The following is a 26,065-nucleotide window of genomic DNA, read 5'->3' on the forward strand; positions in this document are numbered from 1 at the left end:
TTTTCACTGGATATTTCGAACACATATACAGTGTTCATCGCAGCAGTAAAACTAAAAGACATCAATAAAAACAAACAAAATTTATACCCAATAAACTAATTACACATAGTTCATTGCTCTTATTTTTTTCCAATGCAACAGCGGATGCAAATATCCTTTACCTTTTTGTTCCTGGTACATTGGATTTATCTGACAAATCAGGTTTCATCCCTATTTTGAACTGTTATACTTTCGTCATGGAAAGACAGTGTGGTCTTCGAAGTTTTTAACTTTGGAATTGTTTAAAATATAATCTTCTCAATCAGGACAGTTGCACTCCCAACTTATATATAATTTTTTTAAGAAGAAAGGATATATTCATCAACAATAAAACAAACAGTAACATATAGTCAACATATATCTTTTGGTTATACATAAGAACTCTAGGCCTAGAGAAAGCAGTATAATACCAAAGGTATTACTTTATATTGTGAAAATTTTCTACTAGCAAGAGTTATATAGTTCCCTTTATTTTGATTCTTGTTTTGTTTTTGCTTTTTTCCTTTTCTTAGATGTGCCATATCTTCTTTGTTAAAACAGCTTTGCTGTATCCTTGACAGATGAAAACCATTGCCTAAAATATTTCAATAGAATTGTTGGATACAATATTACCTTAATTTGCAGCTTGAAGCCAAGGGCTTTTAAAATTATCTTAAAAATATATGGGTAACAAGAAAAGACACATAACAGCCTAATCTGACTAATACACATGCTAAGAATAGTAAGAATTTCATTGTATTTGTGTTATCTTTTTGTTTACTTTTCATACCCTAGGGCTATATTTGGGACCATCAGGAGCAGGGGGGTGGGGCAACCATGATATTGAAAGAGCCTAAAAATAAAATCATAATGGTACCACTGCTATTTATTGAACATGTTTTCTTTATAGGTGCTCAAACATATAATAAAAAGAAAATACTTGTCTATTTTTACAGCAGTGATTTTATCTTTATTAACTGGGGAACTGTTCTGCTATGTGCTCTTGTCATTATGACAATTGTCATTATCGTCATGTCACTATGAGACATTAAGAACAAATATATAATATATTACTTAATACAACTAAAAAACATGAACTAAAATGGAAGAAAACATGCGAATCGAACCAGCAGAAACTTAGTGCACAGTATAACTTAAGAATGTTAAGAAATTTTACAGCTGTTTTAGTTAATTTTCTGGGTAGAATGTGAACAGAGCACTTACTGCTTCTTTTATACTCTTTCCAACTATGCTAATTATGTCCTTTGCAAATTCTATTTTGAGCCCTTAAAAGTAACATCTTTTTCTTCATTGCTTACCATTTCAAAATAGTTGCCAAAAATCCTATAAACGATTTTAAAACAACTTTTTATTTACGTATTTCATTCCTAAAAGTGCACTGCTTTCCTTAATTCCACTCTTATGGATAAATATACAGCCCATTGTGTATATTCACCGTTTATTACACAGTATTACAACTTATTTCTTTGTTTTTGTTCTGTATTGAATGCTAATCATTTGGCATGAAAACATTTTCAAATATTTTATAAATCTATGTTTCTATTTGGCATTTTATCAACAAATGTCAAATGAATCATCTGATTAGGGAACCCAATTCTCTTCTCCTGTTTTGAAAAACACTTTCCTTATACTTTTCATTGGCTTTTTAACTTGTCATTGTGTCAAAGATAGATAAGGGATACATTCTAACATCCACTCTAACCAAACCTGGTAAGAATTTGTTGGTGAATTAGGGTAAATCAAAGCCAGAAATAACTACAACACTCTGTCTTATCTGGCTCAGTGATGACAGAAGTCTGCAGTTCTCTACTTCATCTTTGTCCTTTTACTTGTTATTTGACAACAGTTTTCATAATTGCCGCCATTGTCAAGTCTCTTTCTAGTGAAGGGATTTAAAAATTTTACGGAAGGCATCTTTACTGGCCACAAGGTTGTTAGTAAATTTAAGCAATAGTTCAGAAAAATAGAGAGAGGGCACAATGATTATAAAGAGCTGATAAGCTACTAGGATTGTTGAAGTATCTACTGTGACTTTATCCTCTAGTCAGTTAGGAGATTCAAGGGGTGACAGACTCACCCCAGAAAACCTCCATTTGTGGTAACTGTAATGTGTCAGAATTATCACATAATAGGGTAAATTCTGACAAGGGGGTCCAGATTCAAGTGGCCAGTCTTTTTGCAATTCTAGCCTAGATATCAGTGAAGTGTATTTGTCAACTACTTATCAAGTTAATAATTCTTGATCCCAATGATGTTTGCTGTAAACTGTAAGCTTTACTGGTTTTACTGTATCAAATTGTTATCATATAAAAAATTAAAGTAAACAACTGGCAAATATTACAATAAATATAAACTAGGTCTATAATCAAACTAGGCAAATCAGGAATGCGAACAAGGTGAGGACTTTAGGTCCCACGAGCCTTTGGACCCAGCCTCTTGCTGGTATCTCATAATCTATACAATTTCCCTGTCATTTATTTTTCATGTCGTAGTTGTATTTGTTTTTCAAAAGGAGTAAGAATAATTAATGTTGCCATCCAACTTTGATGGAAATCGGAATAGTTCTTTTTTTTTTTTTTGACTTGAACAAAATTGCAGTGTAAAATTTTTTTGCAATAAAACTGCACGGTGCAGCATAATGTGAAAACTGTATTTAGATGTGATTGTTGTCTTTCGTGATAATCATACGAATACAGTCTAGTTTTGGTCAAATATGATTTAAGGGAATGAGAGTTCAGTATATTCCAAGCCAACTGCAATAAGAGTAAAGAAGACAATTTCAATCAGATGCAAAAACCTCCAGCATATTCTAAAATTTGTTACAAACCTGCTGGCATTTTACATGTATGTTATATGTTAATTTCAATTGCTTGTTTTTAAACTATAGAGAATCTAGCATTAACTTGTTTATAACAGTAAATCCCCACAAACTAGAGGACCGATAAAAAAAAGAAGATAAAATTGTTACTCTAGTTCTATTCAAAGCCCATGACTATTTCTTGTAATTTTTAAAGCATAGGTTTATGTATAAATACTTTTTGTATCTTATTTGGGGAAATTTTATAACCAAATAAAGAAAAAAAAAATATGAAATCTCAATTTAAATCCTGGCAAAACATGAAAACGTGAAATCTTCATTTACCTAGCTTAATTCCTTGTGTTTTAAATATCAAAGTTTTTCCAGAAAGCAGTTGTTTACTGTAAGACATACTTATCATTTAGAGTGCTATAGGAAGAGACGGTTTGTTCAATATAAATAAATATTTAAATAACTTTAGAAAATATACTGTGACCTATTTGAGGAGTTCTAATTTTTATTTTCATTTTATATTATTTGCTTGGCTGGGAGTACGACAATCCTATAAATTAACATGGATTCATTGTTTTAGCCCTTGCTTATTTTATAAAATGTATACCTACCTCCTTCGTTTATTTTCAAAAACCATGTTTTATGAGTACTTTGTGAGCTAAAGAAATCAGCCATATATTACTGCCTTCATCTGCTTGCTTAAGCTTCACCCCTTACTGATATTACCTGTTCTCATCTCCCTCCATTCACTGTGCTCTCATGATTAAATTACTTGCTATTGTTTGTCAATTGGGCTTGACAAACTGCTTGAGCAATTAGAGAATGTGTGTACAGATAAATATATTTGAATGCCGATTTTAGACCTATTGTCTAAAGTACTGTGCTCTTAATACAAAAAAATTCTGTTTAATTTAATTTCTCTGTGTTTCTGTTCTTTCCCTTTTCTTATTATTTATAGCTCCTTCCTTCACCTTTCTCCGCAAGCTTTAGTTTCTTTAATTTGATCAGTGTGTTACATTTGTATTTGTGTTTTTAGTATTCATAAAGGAATTAACCACTTTTAATTTTTACTTGTTTCTAGAAATGGCAGAAAATATCGAACATAATGAACGTATACTTCGAAAAGTTAGGAAGCAAATTGAATTTTACTTAAGTGATGCAAACTTGTCTAAAGACCGGGTAACTTGCTGTACTTACTCTGAGGCCATCTCAAGTGGAGGTAAGAAAGAGTTTTGTCTGATTCTGCACATTAGAGTGCACATTAAAGTGGTGCACATCTGAGTGCACCACTCAGTAGAGTGGTGCACAGTAGAGTGGCCACTCAGTAGGGTCATACACAGTAGAGTGCACATCAGATTCTAGCACACTGCACATTAAAGTCAACCCCCCATTGCACTTCCTGGCTGAAGGGCCAAGAAACGGAGATCAGCACCGCCGGTACGGACTGTAAAGTCTTAATGCCGTATCCTTTACCTTTACCTTTACATTAAAGTGAAATTGAAGTGTCTCTTGTGTGCTATTATTTTTCTCAATCACTTCGCATGAGGCGGGTTTGGGGCTATTGAAATTTGAGAGGGGGCTCATTCGATCGAAAATTGCAAGGCCCTTTGTACGGGTAAAACGTGATTAGAAGCAACGAATTCTCCTCTTCCATGCTCATTTTAGCACCTGGACATCTCTTCAACATCCTATGGTATCATATCAAAATTTGAGATTGCCTTATCTTTACAGAGTAGTCAAAATTCTAACAAGTAAGCCTTTGGGGGTCAACACGGCCTTGCAAGCCCAGGATGACACTAAATTTTGTAAATTGCTCATTATTCACATAAGGTGGGTGTGTTTGGTCTCGGCTGTCTGATTGGCATGGAACTCATTAGTTTTTTTCTAAGCCTAGATTTCCTAGGGTAGGCCTATTCCAAATGTTTTTGGGCCATATAAAATTTTTTGCGCTACAATCCTTTGTACGAATTCGAATTGTTTCACCTTAAAGTAGCAATATAAATCAAAAGATACTATGATTATCAAGGTAATCGAAACAATATAGTTGCCATATCACGAGAATGTCTTGGAGTATTGAGTTGAAGCTTTCAGTGAGTTCAGGGGGGAGGGTAGAAAAAGACTTTAAAATTTGTTTAAGGAGGGAGTGATAAGCCAAATTATTTTTGTCTCTAAAATATTGGTAAATTAGAAGAGACTATGTGTGACCAGGCTATCACAATATTATATTTGCGATGCTGTGGCAACAGCTTGGGGGATCGAATTCAAACTTTCAGGGAGCATTGGATGAGCAAGGAGACTTCAAGTTTTCTGTTTAAGGTTGTTGATGGGAATGCTGAAAACATTTCTGTCTCAGACATATGTTTTTGGTTTGAAAAACCACCAGAGAAAGCAAAATAAAATTGTTTTCAGAAGACTTTTTTTTGGTTTGAAAAACCACCAGAGAAAGCAAAATAAAATTGTTTTCAGAAGACTTTTGGAGCCTATATCCATTCATATATATATATATATATATATATATATATATATATATATATATATATATATATATATATATATATACATGTATATATATACAAATGGATATATATATATATATATATATATATATATATATCCATTTGTATATCTGTAGTCGCAGGATCAAAAGGACCCCAATGCACAGAAAGAAAATCGAGAACAATTTGGTGTCTCTTGTAAAATGAGGGGTTACAGCATACTACTGCTCTAAAGTTGGTGAACGCAGTATTTTTAGGGATAGACGTCAGACCAGCCACTCCTAGATCCTCATGACTATTAATGATTTTCCTAAACTCTCGTGTGTGCTCCGAACAAATTTGCCCTTTTTTCGCTTTTCTGATGCTAATTTCTAAAAAAAAAAATTCGATTGGCCTTGACCTGTGGAGGTTAATATTTTTGTTATAACTTGTCCTGGGGCTATGGAAAACACTATTAACACAAAGAAATTTTTGTTCTCATTTCCTTAAGGATAACTGGCTCTCTCAAACAGTAATATTACGTAATCGCTGAAACATGGTGAATTAGGATATTGGAGGTTTTTATGAAACTTAATGGGGATAATGTGGTATCTGTAGATTGTAAAATAACATTAGTACGGTAATTCTGTTTTAAGTCATTTGAGATGGTAATACCAGGTAGTTTCACAGTACTAATTGATATTTCAGAGAGAGCTATGACGAGTGGTAGAAGGGGGAGCTTTAAGAATATTAATTGTTCGAATTGCTGAGTTTGAAAGATTGACTGTCACATTGTTAGTAACAGCTTCATCTGATTTTTGATTCAGTATATCTATTTGTCTACTTTTTAAATTGTTGTAACACCTCTTTAAGACAATAAGATCATCCACAAATTCCTATCAATCCAGAATCAAAACTAAGGGTGTTTATCATTGCAATGAAAAAAATAGGCCTATCAGGGTGCCCTGGGGTGCACTATTAAAATCAGGAGAGGATCGTAGTATATGTTTAGGTGTTTAACTGCATGTCTTCAATTTGAGAGGAAAGATAGGATCATTCTAATTGAACAGGGGTCAAATTGAATTTATATACGAGGTTTTTGTCACTATAATGATTAATGAAATCAAAAGCTTTTTGTAAGTCCATCGCTTGAAGGTTGCGCAAGGCGTTATGTTTTTCAAGTTTATAACGTAATGTGTCTACAAAGAGAACAGAATAGTAGGTGGTCAATTTTGGAATGTAAGTTCCCGAATTTACATTTAGGATTACCCTTGTTTGCGACCACTCAGCTATAAGAGTTTCCTATACTGCAGAGAATAAGATCCTTTTAACTAAATATTGGATTAAGATACATACATATCCAAGAGTGTCTACAGGATGGGAGGTCAGGATGGCTTTAGACCTGTAGAAGAAGTATCTTTCAATTTGTGTGATTGATAATAATTAGAGTGAAAAGAAATAATGGAGAACGGGTAAGACTTTTGATAATACAGTGAATATTGCAAAAAAAAAACATTTTTAAAAATTAATAAATGGAAGAATAATTAGGCCTCACATCCATACGCCTTTTTCAACAGGAAAAATAAAGGAAAGAAAAAAAACAAAAGCGGCTGAACAAATTAACATGCACCCAAAAAATGAAAAAAAACACAAACAGTAAGCGGAGTAAACATTCCGTTAATCATAGTTGTTGTTTTGAAACAAGTCCAATATTATGACTTACATACCAAAGCATAAGTCGGGGGTACTGTTATACACTATTGTGAATGTCTGAGTTTTCCTCTGATATGAAATAATAATGTGGTCTAAGAAATTATTTACTTTGTTTTCAAATCGCTCTCCCCCTACAGTCCAAAGTTTATATTAAAAATGCTATTCCAAATTATTGCACGAAACCAGAGCTGATCGGTCGTTTTGCCTGAAAGTTGAAAGTTTTGCATGGAACTGAACTTGTAATCCAAGTTTTTACTCTTAAGCAAAAAGGCTGAAAAAAAAAAACTTTACAGAGATCTCTCGATTTCACCCATAATAAAATTGTGTCATTTGAAACACCTACAGAAACTGATTTAATTGAATGTTTTTTCCAAAAAAAAAGTCCTTTTAAGAAAAGTAAAAAGTATTTATTAAAGAACATTAACTGGTAAAATCTAAAACGAACAGAAATGAATTTACATAATAAATCCAGTTTAAAACGGACAGAAATTGAAATGAATTACATCAAACTTAAAATAACTTGTACTACTGTGGGAATAGATAAAATCTAACGCAAAAGAAAATTAAAATACCTTAAAAATAAAAAAATGTTTTTATAATTTTGTTAAAAATTCAGATTTTTCAAATTACCCTGTATTGCAAATATTTACAGAGATCCAGATTGAAAATCTAGTTGGTGCTACTCGAAAGTCTCTAGAATCAAAGCGTATAAAATAAAGATTAATTGCAAAATGTTTGCAATATACAATTGTGTATTTTGCAATACAAGTTTTTCGCAATACACATTTTGCAAAATGCAGGTTTATTGCAAATATTTCCAGAGATTCAGATTGAAAATCTAGTTGGTGCTACTCGAAAGTCTCTAGAATCAAAGCGTATAAAATAAAGATTAATTGTAAAATGTTTGCAATATACAATTGTGTATTTTGCAATACACATTTTGCAAAATACAGGTTTATTGCAAATATTTACAGAGATTCAGATTGAAAATCTAGTTGGTGCTACTCGAAAGTCTCTAGAATCAAAGCGTATAAAATAAATATTAATTGTAAAATGTTTGCAATACACAATTGTGTATTTTGCGATACACATTTTAAAAAATACAGGTTTATTGCAAATATTTACAGAGATTCAGATTGAAAATCTAGTTGGTGCTACTCGAAAGTCTCTAGAATCAAAGCGTATAAAATAAAGATTAATTGTAAAATGTTTGCAATATACAATCGTGTATTTTGCAATACACATTTTGCAAAATACAGGTTTATTGCAAATATTTACAGAGATTCAGATTGAAAATCTAGTTGGTGCTACTCGAAAGTCTCTAGAATCAAAGCGTATAAAATAAAGATTAATTGTAAAATGTTTGCAATATACAATTGTGTATTTTGCAATACACATTTTGCAAAATACAGGTTTATTGCAAATATTTACAGAGATTCATATTGAAAATCTAGTTGGTGCTACTCGAAAGTCTCTAGAATCAAAGCGTATAAAATAAAGATTAATTGTAAAATGTTTGCAACATACAATTGTGTATTTTGCAATACACATTTTGCAAAATACAGGTTTATTGCAAATATTTACAGAGATTCAGATTGAAAATCTAGTTGGTGCTACTCGAAAGTCTCTAGAATCAAAGCGTATAAAATACAGGTTTATTTCCCATTACACGCTGCTTTTCCATTTACAAAAATTAAGAGAGAGAAAAAGTTTAATTAAAATAAAGCAGTGGAACAAAATATCAATTGAATAAAGTAGTTGTTCTACGGTTTTATTTAAATTAAACCTGTCTTTTATCCCTTAATTTTGTGAACAATACACCATGGATGCCCCAGCAGGGGTAACCTAGTAAAGAACAAACCATGACCTATATTACCCAAAAATTGAGAAATGCATTAAAACAACTGTCTAATAAGAAAAAAGTTTCTATTTGTAGCTGATTCAGGAATGGTTACTATTGTTTTGATTAACCCTAATAGTAAAATGCTATTTTGAAAACAGATTTTGGGAATGTCAAAAAATAGTCAGAAACCTCTCAAAGTGGCTTCGGGTCAAAACGAACAGTGCACCATAGTAACTCCATACAGGAAATTTATAGCCCCCCCCCCCCTCGCCTGGATTAACAAGGAAAGTTTTGCATGGATATTCTAATCAAGAACCATATCAAAGAGGTATTTCTTTCTATCCCCCCTAGCTATCCCACTGGGTTTATTTGTCTATTTTTTATGCATTCCTAAACAAATGGACCAATTATGCGGAGACTCTTCACCGGTAGGACTCTTATAGCTCTCTCTGACAATGGGAAATAAAGAGCGGAGGATGGTAGTAATATATCATACTTTCTTAAAACTTCCTATAGCAAATGACACCCTCTTTGGCGAAAAATCTAGAAGGGGGGAGAGCATAAGGAACGGGAGCTGAGGAAATATTTAAGATAAGAATGAAGAAATGTTTTCGTTAGGGGAGATAAGAACAAATTGATTTTTTTAATTATTTGTAGAGAACCACCTCAATTTTTTTATGGTTGAATAAGGGTGGAGGATTTCACTTGGGGGGAGGGGCTAGTGAAACTCAGAGATTTATCTCTAATATTGGTAGAATGGTATGACAAACCAGTCACAACCTAGAAATGAGATACCAGAATTATATAATTTGTTTTTATCTTGTTGATTGTCTTTGGCAATGAAGATCCTAATTTTGTTTTTTATTGTTTTACATTGCACAGTATAGTATGCACAGAGTGTATGTATAATTAAGAATTTTATATTTACTAAGATTAAACTTATAACTCAATAATACTCCTATCAACGCCAGGCAAATTCTTATAATTGAAATTTATTTGATATTTTTGGTACTTTTATTTAAATAGAATTTATTCCAACTTTTAGTTTGATTGTGACAGAATCCTTTTTGTTTGCTTGCAAACATGGTTGTTTCCAGGATTTTTATTCGAGGAGCCCTAAAAAACAGAATCTTTGTGTGGACAAATTTAGCATGTATTTTAAATGTATGACATTTTTTTTCGGGGGGGGGGGGAGTTTCAAACCAGATACCCCCCCTCCCCCTTGGTATGGCCACGCTGAAAATTATCAGGACTTACAAAGTATTTTGTAATAACAAAAGCATATAATAAACCATTGCAAGGATCCCCTGGGAATGCTGGGCGATAGTCTTCTCATAAATAACTGCTCTTGTTTAAAACTTTGCATTTTAATTTCCAGGCATTCCTGCAGATTTCTTCTTGAAATGCAATAGAGTAAAAGAACGTATTACAACAATTGCTGAAATTGAAGAAGCGCTGAAAACATCTAAATATTTACAATTTGCAGATGGAAAAGTCTTCAGGAAATTCCCTTTTCAACCTAGAACAAACCAGGATAGATGCACCATTTATGTGGTATGCAGCAAATTTGTATTTACATTAGTTCTGGTATATAGCTAGGATTTATACACAGTAGAGCTGTCATTTTTTAGTAAATGTGACCCCCCCCCTCTATTCCGAGGATGTTGTTATCGGAGGGATCGACCTTCCTGAATCAAAACATGTTTCTTGAACTAAAGGGCTAAGAACTAACTACAGTGTATATCAGTGGTTTTCAAACTCTGAGCCACGGCTCCTTGAGCAGCCGTGGAATATTTAATTGTTTAATTTGTTGACTAAATATTGTTAATTTATTGGTTAGTTAAATATTTAATTTTATTAATTTGTTGGAACTCCCAATGCTCTAAATTTTCCGAAAATGATTTCAATTTCCAGAGGAATGCTACTGCTTAGGAAAGTAAAAATTACGAAAATGGTATACATGACTATTTTTCTTTGTCACATCTCTAATGTAATTAATTTCTTGTAATATCAAATCTCTTTTTTAAGATTGCCAATCATACCTTATCCAATGGTTTGAAGAACATTTTAAAATCGAAAATATTGAAACATTTACATAGATTCAAGACCCGTTTAGAGCCAAGGGTCTATCTGAATATTCTTCTTTAGCAGAAGAATCTCTTATTAAGGTGTCTTATTGAGGGGGTGCATAGAACTGTCTGATTTTCAGATTTTAGTTAAAGAAGAATTTCTACCGCTTATTATGGAAGCTGTACAAATATTAATTGCATTTGCAACGTCCTACTCGTGTGACGCTGGCTTTTCGTCTTTCAATAAATATCAAAATCACTCGAAGGCTAGCGTTGTACAAGATATGAGGTTCGCCATGATTTTATTTCGAAATTTGAGAAGTTGTGTTGTGACCACCAAGCCTATTCCTCCTGTTAATATATTTAATATTATCAATCATTAATCGGTGTTCATAGAATTTATATTTAAACTTAACTAACCTCATTAAATTTCATTCCAACTACGTGTCGAACCGCTATTGAATTAATTTGCACCACCTCTAGCCACTGCAGCCAAGACAATGGTGGCTGTCCAGACCCAATATGGATATCTTTTAGTGCTCTTTTGTATAGGTCTCAATATAGGTTCTTTTGGTGCTCTATTATTGTGTTGTATGGCCCATAACATGCAAAGCTTCTGGTGCCGAATAACTTTACGTTTGTAATGGTATTTTAGTATAAATACAATGATTGATCATTGATATCACTGAAATAGTTGAAGTTAAATATTTTATGTTGTAAAATACTCAATATTTTATGCTATTAAATATTATTACTTAATACTCCATATTACTATTAAATATAAATATACGCACCAATGGAAATATAATCCGTTTATTCTTTGTCGCGGTTGAATGAATAATTTCTTCTAAACAGGTAAGTTTTTCGATTTGTTAAGGTCAATAATTCTGAAAAAAAATCTGATGTATTATGGGATTTGCGGAACTATGTGATTTTTTAGGGAGCAGGTAACCGAAAAAGAAGGTGTGTTTATAATTGACTTACTGTATCAAATCTTAATATCTACAAAATTTCTAGTGTTGATTTTATAATTCTTGTTCAAAGCATCCTATTTCATGCTATTTTCCATGCAATTTCATTACTTCAAACTACAATTCTTTAAAACTCGAATGTCGCAGGTATTATCTCTTTTTTTATTTTGGAATATGGGGCCATTTTCTTCTAGTAGGTTGCCGAGGAAGCGTTTCTCAACCCTTTTATCCTTGTATAGTCCTTAAATAAATGGTACATTTCAAAGAGTCTTATAAATGCTACAATAAGATGATAAAATCTGTCACTTGATAAAACACACAGGATATTGATCAAAACTCATTACATGGCAAAATGGAGGTATCATATTTACTATAAAGCCTATTTTAGCATACAAAAATCAAGTCGCTTCATAATACACAAAAAATATTCACTACAAAAATCACATTTTGTCATTTCGTCATCCACTGGGTTTCGACCAAAGCCCGGGGTATTTGATAAAGTGACTAGTTTTGCCATCTTTTTTCAGAATACATACCCAATGTGCAGTGAATTTCATAATTCTTTTTTTGTCGTAGTTGGTGTGGTTGTATTGTAGCATACTTTTTCTTAGTGATCTGGGGACTTTTTCCGACACCCTGGGTAAGAAACCGAGCTGAAAAGTATCGAATTGGGTATAAATGTCATTTGACATTCTTGAGCTTTGATATTTTTTTGTGGACAATTATTAAGTTGATAGTCTTTTTCTCCACTATATAGTTTTTTTTCTTTCATTTCAAATTTTATTTCATTTTTCATGGAATAGCGTCATTTTTTTTCCTTATCCTTTCGTTTTCTTTACTTTAGTAAAACCTTGCGGTTTTGCGAGTCGTTGCAAAATTGTTCTCACTATTATTATTATTATTATAAGTTTTGAAAAGCCCAAATATTTTATCTTTCTGACAAGCAAAACTCACCCAAACACCTTTGCTTCAAATTGCTTGAACTCATTTTTTGGAAGAAAAGAAGGAACAAGAATTTCGTCTTATTGTACCTTTTTTTTTTATTTAACAAACGAATATGATTGTGTTGATCTTTATTTAAGCTCTTCCTTCTATAATGGAGTCCCTGCTTTGTACTATAATTGAAGAGATAAGCCAAATTTTCTTAGGTTGTTTAAGAGGATTCAATACCTTAATAATCATTTGCGCCCCTTAATGTCGGCTAATCGTCTCAGGACAAGGGTGTATCAGTTAATTGGCCCAGGGATATAGCTATAATTGAGAGCTATTGAGAATGTGTGCTTTGATTTTGAAATTAAATTGGAAACGCAGTGAAACTTTATTTCCCTTGTGTTGGCAAGGTTTTCAATCAAAGTGGGTAGTGCAAAAAAAAACTCTCAAAGCTGCCAAATTGAGTAAATGACATTTTCTTTGATTTTGTTTATAGATTTTACTCACAAATATTTTAGAAACTTTTTTCATGAACTTTAAAAACGAAATTCTGCTCCGTTTAATAAAAAACATATAAATAAAAGAAATCACACTTCTGAATAATAAAACTGAATATCCCTATCTCCGGCTTAAAATGAGAGAAGCTAAATATCTTTTTTTAGGATTTCAGGGAAAACAGGTGTAGGCTTTTAGTTTTCTGTAGTTTATTCAGATCTGTTTTCCAAGCTCTAGAAAATGAAAGAAAAAGAAAACGAATATTCGTCTGTATCACATCAGACCGTCCTCGTCTTTGAAAAAAGAAAAAACTTAAACCCCAATAATATAAGAATAAAAAAAATCTGAAATCAAAATTAGTCCCAAGGACTGAATGAAAACGAAACAAACCTGAAAAAACAAAACACTAATTTAAAGGAGGATTTTAATAGAGATACTGGCGAAACTTACCTAAGCCCTAAATAGAATGAATTTATAAAGTCCGGTCTTCTATGCTATTTTAAATCACACATTTCACAACCAGTGTCGGATAATTCAAGGCTCATTTATTTAAAACAGTTTTCATAGTATTGGCAAAAGCCTCAACTAAATTACGCTATTTCTTAAAACACACCAATAAAAACTAAGCATGATTGAAAAAAACACCGAAAAAAACAAAACACCAAGCATGATGAATGACAAAAAACAGAATAAAAGAATTACTTTCCGGTGATTGTTGAAGAGAATTGCTGAACATCTATGTCTAGAGTTTGGTGTCAAGCAGGCAATGTCATCTAAACTTTTGATCTTAATCATTTGAGTTTAACCAAGCTAGATGGCAGTATCTCCTAAAAAAATTAATTATTCTCGTGGATTGTGGCGTTAATACCATACCTGGTAAGTGATTTGCTTTACCCGGTATGGTTTTAGTTTTCCAGTGTCTGAATATCCATTCTATGTTTTATGCTTTTGTTTAGTTACTCTTTCACTGTAGCTTTGAAAAGGCCCATTTTAATTTAGTCTTTATGGCACTTGGTATTAACCAAGTGACATATTGCGATCGCAAATTCTGTCGCTTGGTCTGTCGGTCTGTCTGTCTGTCCCGGTTTCGCTACTTTAGGCTCTTCCAGGTAAGCTAGGACGATGAAATTTGGCAGGCGTATCAGGGACCAGACCAGATTAAATTAGAAATAGTTGTTTTCCCGATTTAAATTATGAAAATTAGAAAAAATGAGGTATTTTTAGCTTACGAAGGAGTGATCGGATCTTAATGAAATTTGAAGTTTGGAAGGATATCGTGTCTCAGAGCTCTTATTTTAAATCCCGACTGGATCCGGTGACATTGGGGGGAATTGAGGGGGGTAACCTAAAATCTTGGAAAACGTTTAGAGTGGAGGGACCGGGATGAGACTTGGTGGGAAAAATAAGCACAAGTCCTAGATACATGATTGACATAACCGGAACGGATCCACTCTCTTTGGGGGAGTTGGGGGGGGGGGTTAATTCTTAAAAATTAGAAAAAATGAGGTATTTTTAACTTACGAAGGAGTGATCGGATCTTAATGAAATTCGATTCTTGGAAGGATATCGTGTCTCAGAGCTCTTATTTTAAATCTCGACTGGATCCAGTGAAGGGAAAGTTGAGGTGGTGGAACCTAAAATGTTGGAAAACGCTTAGAGTGGAGGGATCGGGATGAAACTTGGTAGGAAAAATAAGCAAAAGTCTTAGTTACGGGACTGACATAACCGGAACGCATCTGCTCTCTTTGGTGGAGTTTGGGGGGGGGGGGAGTAATTTGGAAAAATTAGAAAAAATAAGTTATCTGTAACTTACGAACGTGTGATCAGATCTTAATTAAATTTGATATCTAGAAGGATCTTGTGCTTTAGAAATCTCATTTTAAATCCCGACCAGATCCGGTGAAATTGATGGGAGTTGGAGGGGGAAACCGGAATTCTTGGAAAACGTGAAAATCGAGCTATCTTACGAATAGGTGATCGGATCTCAATGAATCCTGATATTTAGAAGGACCTCGTGACTCAGAGCTCTTATTTTAAATCCCGATCGGTATTAAGCCTCTGATTTCCCTTTTAAAGCAATCTATTGATTCTTAGAATTTTGCTAGAGCTCATACCATATGAGTTCTTGGCTCTTGGCTCTTCTGACCTCGTCACAAGTGCTATATGAGCTCTTAGCTCTTGTTTTTTTGTGTTGCTTTTATTTTGTCCTTAGGAATTTTTTTACTCTTTGTTTGCTTTTGTGTACTGAAGATTCTGAATTAAGTGCCACTCAACCATTATTTTTAAAAATTGGATAGTAAAGTATGACTTTAAAGATCAGTATTGTCTAATATAGCTATAGGTAGAGATGCTTGTATTTGTTTTTCTAATATAAATATGATTACTTATCTTGTATTAAGATTATGATTGATTAACAAAAAATTAAAAAAAAAGCGTGAGAAAACTTGAAACGAGCAAATATTGTCGAAAGAGAGGGGCGGCCGCTCCATTAACTACACCCCAAAAATTGATGGAATTTAACCATTTGCGTAAAATGCCATATTTAAAAAGCAAATGAATAATTTGCTTTTTAAATATATAATTAAAAAGTCATTCGAGTCAAAAATTAGTTCTAACTAAGTTTTGAGTGACATCTTTTTACAGTGACATCTTTTTACATTTTACAGTGACATCTGCAGTGGCGAGGATTACGAACTCCTGTAAAATTTGACGCTTGTCTTGTTTCAAGTGTTAATCGCTTGTTATGTATAAATAAAAAAAAAAAAAATTCTTCGTTTAGGAAAATATTCCCTCGTATGCAACGCAAGAAAAAGTTCGTAAATGGTTCCGACCGTACGGAAAGGTAGTTTATGTCTCCCTTCCAAAATCAAAAGCAGGGACAATTAAAGGATATGCTTTTGTTGAGTTCAATACAGAGGAAGAAGCAGAACGGTGCAAGGCGTCCCATCAAGAGTCTGGGATGTATATTGAAAACCGTGATCCAGCGGAGCTGCTATCAGTTAAAACATTTGAAGGATTTGAAGATCATGAGGGTGAAACTGAAACAGCGGAACCTGAAAATCAGCCCTGTGAGAGCGCAGAAGAGGTCCATTCCGAGGAAGTCACAAAAGAGGATGTCGCCACTCAGTTTAGGATACTTAGTAGGTATAGCTTTTTTTTTTCTTTTTTTTTTTTTTTTACTTTAAGTCAGTATTTGTAAATTTTAGACTCGTAGATTTGTAAATGGAGTGTAAAAGGTCTGTTCTATTTATTTTCTTTTTTTTTTGTAAGGACTAAAACCCTACAAAGCAAAAATTTGAAAATATCACATTTATTATTTTTATATTATGATATTCTTATATATATGGTGGATATATATATATATATATATATATATATATATATATATATATATATATATATATATATATATATTTACATGATTCTAAATATATAAAACATTTTAAGTTTCAATTTACCTTTCAGAATTTATATGCCTAAGAATATTTTCAGTATTGTGATGAAAAGCAAACACTCCCAGAATTAGTTTAGTGCTACTAAAAATCTGTTTGTGAAATTCAGCGTGTCTGAGAGCCGCCTTGTAGAAGCCTCATCATTGTATCTACAAAATAAGAGACTCCATATCTTTTTTTTTGTCATAAGAAGAGTCATGAAGGTATGTTTATTTGGAGTTTTATCCAGGATTAGTCGCGTCAGACGTGTTACCGTACAGCATTGGTAGAAAGACGAATCTTGGTGTAACATAATAGATCTTGCTGCAATATTTTAAGACTTATGGGACATTTACAGCTTAGATTTTGCGAAACAATAGTTTTGGTCCCAAATACTATCGAGGCAAATTATTTAGATAGCTCATCAGCTGGAAACCGATCATAGTGGGTCAATGATTTAGAAAGTAAAGGAAAAGATCATTCAAACGAATGGTTCTGGGCCAATGACCGAATATACCCACACTTCAGTTGTTTCTCACAAAAACGCGTAGTCTATAATCTACTCATCGATATCAGATATAATTAGAAATTAGAAAACTACAAATTTTAAACGGATGTAAATTCTACGAAGAAGATTTTTTTTCATATGAAAGTAAAGAGCAGCGTTAAAGCAAATGGGAGTTACCTCGAATGTTTGTGGCTGTTCTGTCCCTCTTCTCTTCCTCAATGGTGGCTCTTTATGCTGTAGTAGAATATGGGGTATATTGAATCCCTTTTAGAATGCAACAACTCCTAATACTAATACAAACAACTCACTCCCGCATCAAGCCGTCTGAGGCCAACACAGCTTCACACGCTCCTCCTCCCTCTTAATCTATTCAAAGCTTCCTTCTTGGTACCCACCCAGAAAGTTCCCATTTCCCGTGAAATTTTCTTTGCGGCCTCCTCCCAACCTATCTGCGGACAACCTGGTTTCCGTTTAGCCCTTGACGGTTGACCGAAAAGTACTGTCTTCGGCAATCTATCGTCCTTCATTTGCAAAAGGTGCCCTAGTCTGTGGAGAATGCAACAAGCATTGCCAATCTGTAATTTGAAGTCTAAATGAGGATATACTCGCTATTGTGTTTGATATTTTGATACTTTTGAGGTTATTACTAAAACCCGTTTGCTAAGCTGTTCTCAAAAGAAAGGTCAGGAAACGGTATCTGGGAATAATTCTAGAAGTTTGAAAATGTCAGATACAACCTTTTAGGTGTAACAACGGGGGTATTCAGTTTTGGAGCTCTGTTATTTATGGGTATTGTTTTTTAATTGGGAATTAGGTAAAATGTTTGGGCGTGCTGAGTATTGCTTTGTAATTTGGCATTGGATATAAATGGGCGTTGCTTTTGCTAAAGCACAATTTAGACTTCAGTGAAAAGGGGCCCGTTCATCGTTACAGTAATTTCTTTATAATGTTACAGTTCACTTCCATACGAAGAAAACTGTTGAATTTGTGTCTGTTTTTAATTTGTTTAATTGTAAGGAAATCCTAGATCGCACAATAAATTATGGATCACTGCAGAGGCGTGACTTTCTTTAAGCTTTGGCAATCGATAATTGCAGTGAGTAATTTTTCGGTAATTGCTATTGTCTATGAGCTAGAATATCTTTTCAGTTTAGGACTGTTTCGATTGAGCTACAGGTTTAGTTAGTGATCTGGAGGAATGTTCCTCCTATCTGATACAGGCTACTAGATAGGCTCTGAAAGAGAGTGGGCCAGTTTCGGACACTTGAGGGAGAGAAAATCTGGTATGTGTATTTTTTCATATTTTGAAAAGATCTATAAGATTTGTTTTGTACTAAATGTGGCTTTTGCTTAGAGCTAAAGATTTCTTTAATAAAATTATGTTGGTACTTTTGTGTTATTCAGAACAAAGTCAATAAGTGAAGTAAGGTTCTTTCGTGAAACAAAATACGATGCAGGTACATTTTAATGAAATATTTTATATATAGAGGTGGTTAGGTTAAGGTAGGTATTTGATATAATCCACCCCACCCCTTCACCCTCCTAATGTGCAAATATATAGCCCAAACTTTTTTATCACTGTTTTATTATGGGCAACAACCCCTTATCCTGGAAAATATAATTCCCACTTTTTCAGTCTTTGGCAAATTTCTGATCTTGATTTCAAAATCCATGTTCAGACACTATCTTCTATCAGTATGTATAGCAAACTAAATTGAGTTTTTCTTTGTGGCTATGAAACCGGATTTTCTGAGCAAAATTCTTAAGTGTGTTCTGAATTGAATTTAATCAATTGAATAATGAACAAGTACCAAATATTTAATTAAAATGTACCTGCATCGTAGTTTGTTTCACGAAAGAACCTAACTTCACTAATTGAGTGTATTCTGAATAATACACAAGTACTGTTATTTTTCACCAGGAATGATTGGAAAAAGGAGAGAAACAAGTACCTAAATAACTGGAGGAAAGAAGGAAAGGCACGTAGGCAAGAAATTTGGAGGCAGCAGATGAAAATTAACCGAAGAAGGAAAATAGCGGAAGAGGAGAAAGCTTTACAGCCTAAAACAGAACTAAACTTCCAAAGCGGCTTGATTGTCAAGATTTCTTTGAAGGAAGAAATCCATGATCCAAAATCTATAAAGGTGGCTATCCCGTCCTTCTTTTTCTACTCCATTCAGTCATGTTTGTTTCCTTTATTTTGACAATTAACCATGTATAATCGCACCATTCAAACCCGGTTCACACTGAAATTATTCGAATTCAATGGCTGACCTGACGTGAGTCAAATTAGTTTACTTCCCGCTGGTTCTACGCGTCCTTCCGCAAGGAAAACTTCCCAATGGATTTAATTATCTTCTAGTGTTTCTTAAGCAGGAGGAAAAATTCTCAAATCTGAAAGTACCAAGGACCACCAAAAATAAATTTGATTCTTTAAATTGGTTACGAGGAAAGTTACACTACTATGTACGTGTTAAGAACATTAGGTAACTTAATATTCTAATAAATAAGACATACGCTGCAGGTATGCAGTTTTAACACTTAGCGGGCGCCAAGTTTAAAAATAAAGAACGTGTGTGAAAAAACAAGAAAATGAAAAAAAATATTATTGAGCTCAAGAAAAGCATAACTTTTCTGATTGATGTAGCAAAAGACAGAAACTGCTACTAATTAGCAGTAAACTGGGTTTTAAAAAAAAGTGGAAAATGATTACACGTGTGTAAGAGTATAACCGTGACATTTTGTTGCCAAATAGGAATTGGAAAGAAATGTATATGTCATCAAACAGCTAAAAGTCCAAGTTATGCATTGAAATGTTTATTATTAAAGTTTTCAAAGACTAAACCCTTCAGATTATTAGTATAATATGTTACCTACAGAAACATATTTTTAAAAAGACCAATTAGGTTATCCTGTTTTGTATTATTTATCCCTTTAGCTGGCATGTTAGTATAATCCTTTTTTCTTCCAATGAAAAAAATATCACTTTTCTTACTTAACTTTGACATATTGCTACTATCCTGTATTTGTGGAATTGCAAACGAATGTAGCGCCCTATTGATTGATGAAATGCTTGGCTGTATAATACAGGTAGTAAATTGGGCGGTACCGTATATTGGTTCGGCTTTTTGTAATAACAGGAATAGCTTTACTTTTTCTCTTTTTACGATTCTTGTTGGCCACGAGGAGAACTTTTCCATTTAAAATAGGCTGTATAGTTGTATAACAACCAAAAGCAAAATCGTAGAAAAATATGTGTTTTTATTGATTGTTTTATTGATTCTATTGATTGTTGAAATACTTAGCTGTATAACACAGGTAGTAAATTGGGCGGTGCCGTATATTAGTTTGGCTTTTTGTAATAACAGGAATAGCTTTACTTTTTCTCTTTTTACGATTCTTGTTGGCTGCGAGGAGAACTTTTCTATATAAAATAGGCTATATAGTTGTATAACAACCAAAAGGAAAATCGTAGAAAAATCTTTGTTTTTAAGTATAGATAGACCTAAGATCAAGCCAGGAGGTAAAAATGTTTCCGTTTTGATGTCTTTGGTATATTCAGCTAACCCTTGTAAAAAAAGAAAGAAAAAAAATCATTACTTGGCGATGTATCGCTATGTTACTGTATTACTGAGTGATAATTCATGGCTATGTTACTTATATTAACATTGCTATCTTACTGAGTGAGATTTCTCAGAAAACGTCCGTCTTCAATTGGTTTACCTAGTTTGTTTAACGGAAATCAAAAAATCGTTTGTAACAAACTATTTTCATTCCATGAGCCTTTGTTTGAAAATATTTAAATAAAAAAAAATTATTAAAAATAAATATCTGCTGTTCACAAATCCAATAAAATATGAAGTGGACGTGAAGTTCCTCTTGAGTTCCTCTGTAGGTGTTTTTCCGTCTTGTGGTGTTGTTTTCGAGCGCACAACGTTCTCTGATAAGGAATATACGAATTCAAGAGTTTATCCCCTATCTATAAACTAATAGACCCCTGAACTTCTTCTGTGAGATGCTATTTTGCATTCAGATGCATCTCCCTTGTTGTCTCAACCTACTGTCGAGAATTAAAGATTTTGACGGCACCCTCCTCCAAAAATTAGTTAATCAATTGAGCTATTAATGGGCTAAAATCTTGGTCTTTAGTTTCAACCTCATATAAAGAAATATCCAAAAAGTTGCACCTCGCAGGCCTTTTGGGTAAGAGCATCCCTCCAATCTCTTAGCCCCTTATCGCTCGTGTATGGTCATCATTTGGTGCCAAAATAATTTCGAGTCCCTCCCTCCCAATGAAATTTTGGTGCATCGGTATCGCTGAGGTAGAGGGTAGCTTCTGTTGAAGTTTCAACACGGTCGGAGACAAAAAACACCCTACCTTAAAACCCTCCCCCTGGATCTCTTTCCCTCCCTGACCTGTGAGCGAACGCCTAAGCGATCGGAAAGGGGCTAATAAAAAAGCTAGTGTGTATATGTATTCATTAAAGGATGGAGAAAAGGACGAAGACCCTCCTCCTCAGTCATTGCCACATATTATATATTACCGTCTTATGTATATTAAGTTAAGTGTGTGTAAACGTAGATATTTGCAACACCATATAAAACATGTTTTAGTCAGTTATTTTTTTTTTTTCCTTTTTTCGTAAGTAAAGTAGAAAAGAAATTCCTAAAATTTTCAGAAAAATAACATATTTACGATATGTGACTCAACTCATTCGCGACGGCCGAAGGCCCAAACTGTTACGGTCGCTTTTTAGGACCTTACGAACAATGCCCTTCAAAAACCTTGAAATCAGCTTCTCGCTAGTATGTTGGTTATTCCTTAGAGTTAAACAAAACACGGGTTAGTTCTTTCTTCTTATCTATATTTTTAAATAAATCTTTTGAACTTTAATTTTCTTATTTAACAAATCTCATCTATCTTTCTTCTCTCTATCTTTTCAAATAGATCTCTTTAATTTCAATTCTGGGTTGTACAGCGCAGCTTCTAAAACTGTATATAAAAGAAATCTAAAGTTAATGTGTACATACGTAGATCATGGAATGTAGACCATATTCTAATTTTAGATTGTTTTGTCATTAGATTATTATTTTATTAGATCATCAGATTATTATATTATATTTTTAGGTATATTACTTTTTGAAATATTTTTATTAGACTATTTTATTTTTCAGGACCAATTAAAAGCCATTGGTGGCATAAAATATGTTGAAGCCATGCAAGGTGCAGTGGAAGCAATTGTCCGTACCGAAAGTCCAGATGTGGCGAGCTCACTTGTCAAAAATCCATTAGGAAAGGGAGAAGTCCTTACTGGTAAACAGTTATTTATATTATGGCTCATTCATGCGTTAACTATAAAGATCAAATTGTAATTTACTAATGTACTCCTTTAAGTTGTTCTCAAAGGGTATTAGAATTTTCAAATTGGTTTTTCTTAGTTCGTCGGTAAGGTTCAGAACTGAATATAAAAGAATATATTTATTCGCTACAATGGCTAGAGATAACATGAGCATGTCCGTGTTAAAAAAAAAAGTAAAACAAGGATCAAAAACAAGAAACAGATAAACAGCAAGAAACAGAAACAAGAAACAGATATAAAAATTAAAATGAGTCATAACTAAAATTGAAATATGTCAACAGGTAAAGTCGCACGGTTCAAGATTATGTTAGTGACCGTATATTATACAGATCACATCAATTACAGATATAAATGGATATAAAATACTTTATGAAAGATACGTCATGCATATTAAAGTAAATCATGCCCAACATAAAAATACATTAAAAAACACTCACAGGCAAATCTCTGAAATAAATTGCATCAAACATTAAATAATAAGTACTTCTTAAGGTGATATGATTAAAATACCGAGTTACATAAGGGAGAAATAATTTGCGATTTCTCGCTATTAGAGACTGGGTAAGTCATTAGTTGCGGACATTTATTTTTTTTTAGAGAGTAGTAACTGGTCCTTTAGTAGGGGGGCTCTCAAGGTCAGGTAATAAATCGAGATGAGTTGGGGAGTTCAAAAATCTAGCTCGAATCGACATGTCAACTCATGCCTACGACTATCAAGTGAATTCAAGTTGAGTTGTTTCACTGTATCATCAAATGCTGAGTATTTGTGTCGACGTATTTTTTTTTACAACTCTTTTATATCATCTCAAGTCTATCTGATTGATTTTCTGTCAGCCCTGGATGTTAAGCTATACATGCATAGTCAAGAGAAGGTTTAACGTAGCTGCATTATGCAGACGTTAAAACCTCAGTTGGTATACCAAATCTCTTCAGGCTGGAAAATGAATGTAAAAGTGAGGCGCCTTTTTTAGTCAGTTTTTTCACAGTCAATGCGCAAGGTCCATCTTAAATCTTCATCAAAAAGTTTTCCCCTCATTTTAACTGTTTTCTTTGTCGGTAGTAGGGAATTATGAGAAGGGGAGCTATCGAGCTTTAGGAAGGAAAAGAGTCATAGAAAAGCTCTTAGTTTCACAGACCGTTAGGTTTACCTGTCCTAATTCAGCTCAGGTATATAGGGCCTGTACACCACGCTTTTGTTGTCTATTTGGAATAAACTGGTTAATTATCTAAGCAACACACAAGTGGTCACTCAAACCTTAACGAGGTAGTGTAACTGGGGAATCTTGATATTCTGGACAGTTGCTACAAACGAAATCCAACATACGGTTACCTTTTGTTGGCATATTGACAACCTGCTTAAGTGAAAGAGAATTGATTAGCCATTTGGGATCCCAATCATCAAAGTCACCACACATTATGATACCAGCGTTAGGATACAAGGATCGTAAATTGTCATTGCAATCCTCTAAGCAATTCATGAGGTCTCGACAATAAGGGCCACGGGGTGGATAGTAACAATGTATATCCCCAGTGATGCCGCTTCCTTAGGAAGCCTTTTAGGCCTGTCCCACAACCAAAAGACTTCAAAACTGTGTTTATTTCGTATATTGCTGATATCTAGAACTCTGTTTTTTTTTACAGATAATCGACAAATAATAACAACATCACCACAACGTGTGTAATGTCATTGGGGGTCATTCTTCGTTTGAAATAGGTATCATATCCATCAAATACAACAAACTCCTCAGTCGCGGACCACGTATCATAGATACAAGTAATATCAATAAGTTCATTTATCAAGTATAGCTTGATCTCTTCAATTTTGTTCATAAATGACCGGACATTTGACAGAAGTATTTTTAATAAGGAGTAGTGATGGAAGAAGGGCTTTACACTGCGGTCTCGAATTTGCTTGTTAGTACACTGAATCGGTTCCACTTGGGAAACTCGGGAAGCATGGTTTGAAGGGAGGGTGAATCTTTGATCTCTTCGAAACCCCAAACCTGATGGTTGTTTGAATCGGGCGGATTGACGTAATGCTGGCTAATGTTAGTTCTTGCCAGTTTCTCCAGGGTTTCTTGATCAGGGGTTGATATGATGGGGGAAGAATATCAATCGGCTCCTTTAAGACACGCAGCATGGGATTCAAGCTCATAAGCGGGAATGTATATAACTGTCCTTGGTTGCCTTGCATCAGCAGGGGAGCATTTTTTTTTGCTCCTCGTTTTTTGGGCTTCACAATTCACTCTTAAAACATAGCTTTTTCATTCTGCAAAAATTGAAGTGCACATAAGGACAACAGTTCATGAAATAAAGGCGATGAGCAAACTTTTTACACAAAGATATGTGTGGCAGAAGTCAACAACCGCCAGGGCAGCTGCCTTAAAAAAAATCCAAGCAAACATGGAGAATTACGGTGCCTTTCTGCAGCCACCCCTTATGTGAAACCTGCAAACATGAAGCTCAGGGATATGAGTCTTCATCATTATGAAGGGACTAAGGATGCTCTAGTTCAGTTTGAGTGGCTTGACTGATAACAAACCTACAGTATTGAACAGATACATTAGTACTGGGACATTTTGAGGTGGTCTTATTATCCTGTAGTAAGTATTTTCCACAATTAAAGATGGCTTTTGTAGAGCAAGGACTATGTCTGCATCAATTCCAGTGCAGGCTGCTTGCATGCAGTGTGTGCATTGATGACAATCAAAATGACGGGTTGTCTTTCGTCGGTTTTTCACATATAAGACAAGTCAGGACCTGAGCAGTCTTTTCTTTCCGTCGTTATATATTCTATAGCAGACATAAGTCGCAATGCTGTGTCAGGAGTGGCTGGTAACTTTGTCAACAACTTTTCACTCGGGAAAGTAGTATTCAGTTTAAATTGATCATGGATTTCGTTGTTGAATTTCTGTTTTGGACTGTTATTTTTCGAGCTCAATTTAGAAAGAATGCAGGTTTTTCTGAGAATCTTTTTACGTACAAATTAGGCAAACAAAGATCTTCTTCAAGCCACTTGAGTACTTAGCTTTCCCACTGCTAAAATGAAACCATTTATTCCATTTAATACACTGCACGCCATCTATTTTTCTGGTTATTGTTTTTGAGGCCGTAATGTTCTGGATTCATAATAGATACTGCTGCTGTTCCTAATACAAAGCGATTTCAATCCTCTAAGGTATTGAAATCTTTTTGTGAAAATGTTCTGGAGTGGCACAGTGGGTTTGACCTGAGCTTGGTAATATGGGACCCAGAGATTGAATCTTGCTGTAGCTTCACACTGTAGGACCAGCGCAGGGACTTCAGCAGTAAAAAAGTCTCTTTAATCCGATTACTTATTGCTTTTTTGTACGAAATCTCTGCACTTACTGAATTATCAAATCCAAGGGAATTTATAATCAAGTAGCAAAAATGTCAATACCG

At 33.9% G+C, this 26,065-nt stretch overlaps 1 protein-coding gene across 1 annotated transcript in view; it reads left to right on the forward strand.

Moving 5' to 3' along the window:
• LOC136036038 (la-related protein 7-like) overlaps positions 1-26,065 on the forward strand; it is a 38,565-nt gene that overhangs the window by 10,054 nt on the left and 2,446 nt on the right. The window contains exons 2-6 of the mRNA XM_065717968.1: positions 3,930-4,067; positions 10,257-10,432; positions 16,123-16,487; positions 19,204-19,426; positions 22,458-22,596. Coding sequence (XP_065574040.1) covers positions 3,932-4,067; positions 10,257-10,432; positions 16,123-16,487; positions 19,204-19,426; positions 22,458-22,596 — 1,039 coding nt within the window. The 5' untranslated portion in view covers positions 3,930-3,931. The remainder of the gene's footprint in view (positions 1-3,929; positions 4,068-10,256; positions 10,433-16,122; positions 16,488-19,203; positions 19,427-22,457; positions 22,597-26,065) is intronic.

This window comes from Artemia franciscana, chromosome 15 (genome assembly GCF_032884065.1).
Source record: "Artemia franciscana chromosome 15, ASM3288406v1, whole genome shotgun sequence".
NCBI lineage: Eukaryota > Metazoa > Arthropoda > Branchiopoda > Anostraca > Artemiidae > Artemia > Artemia franciscana.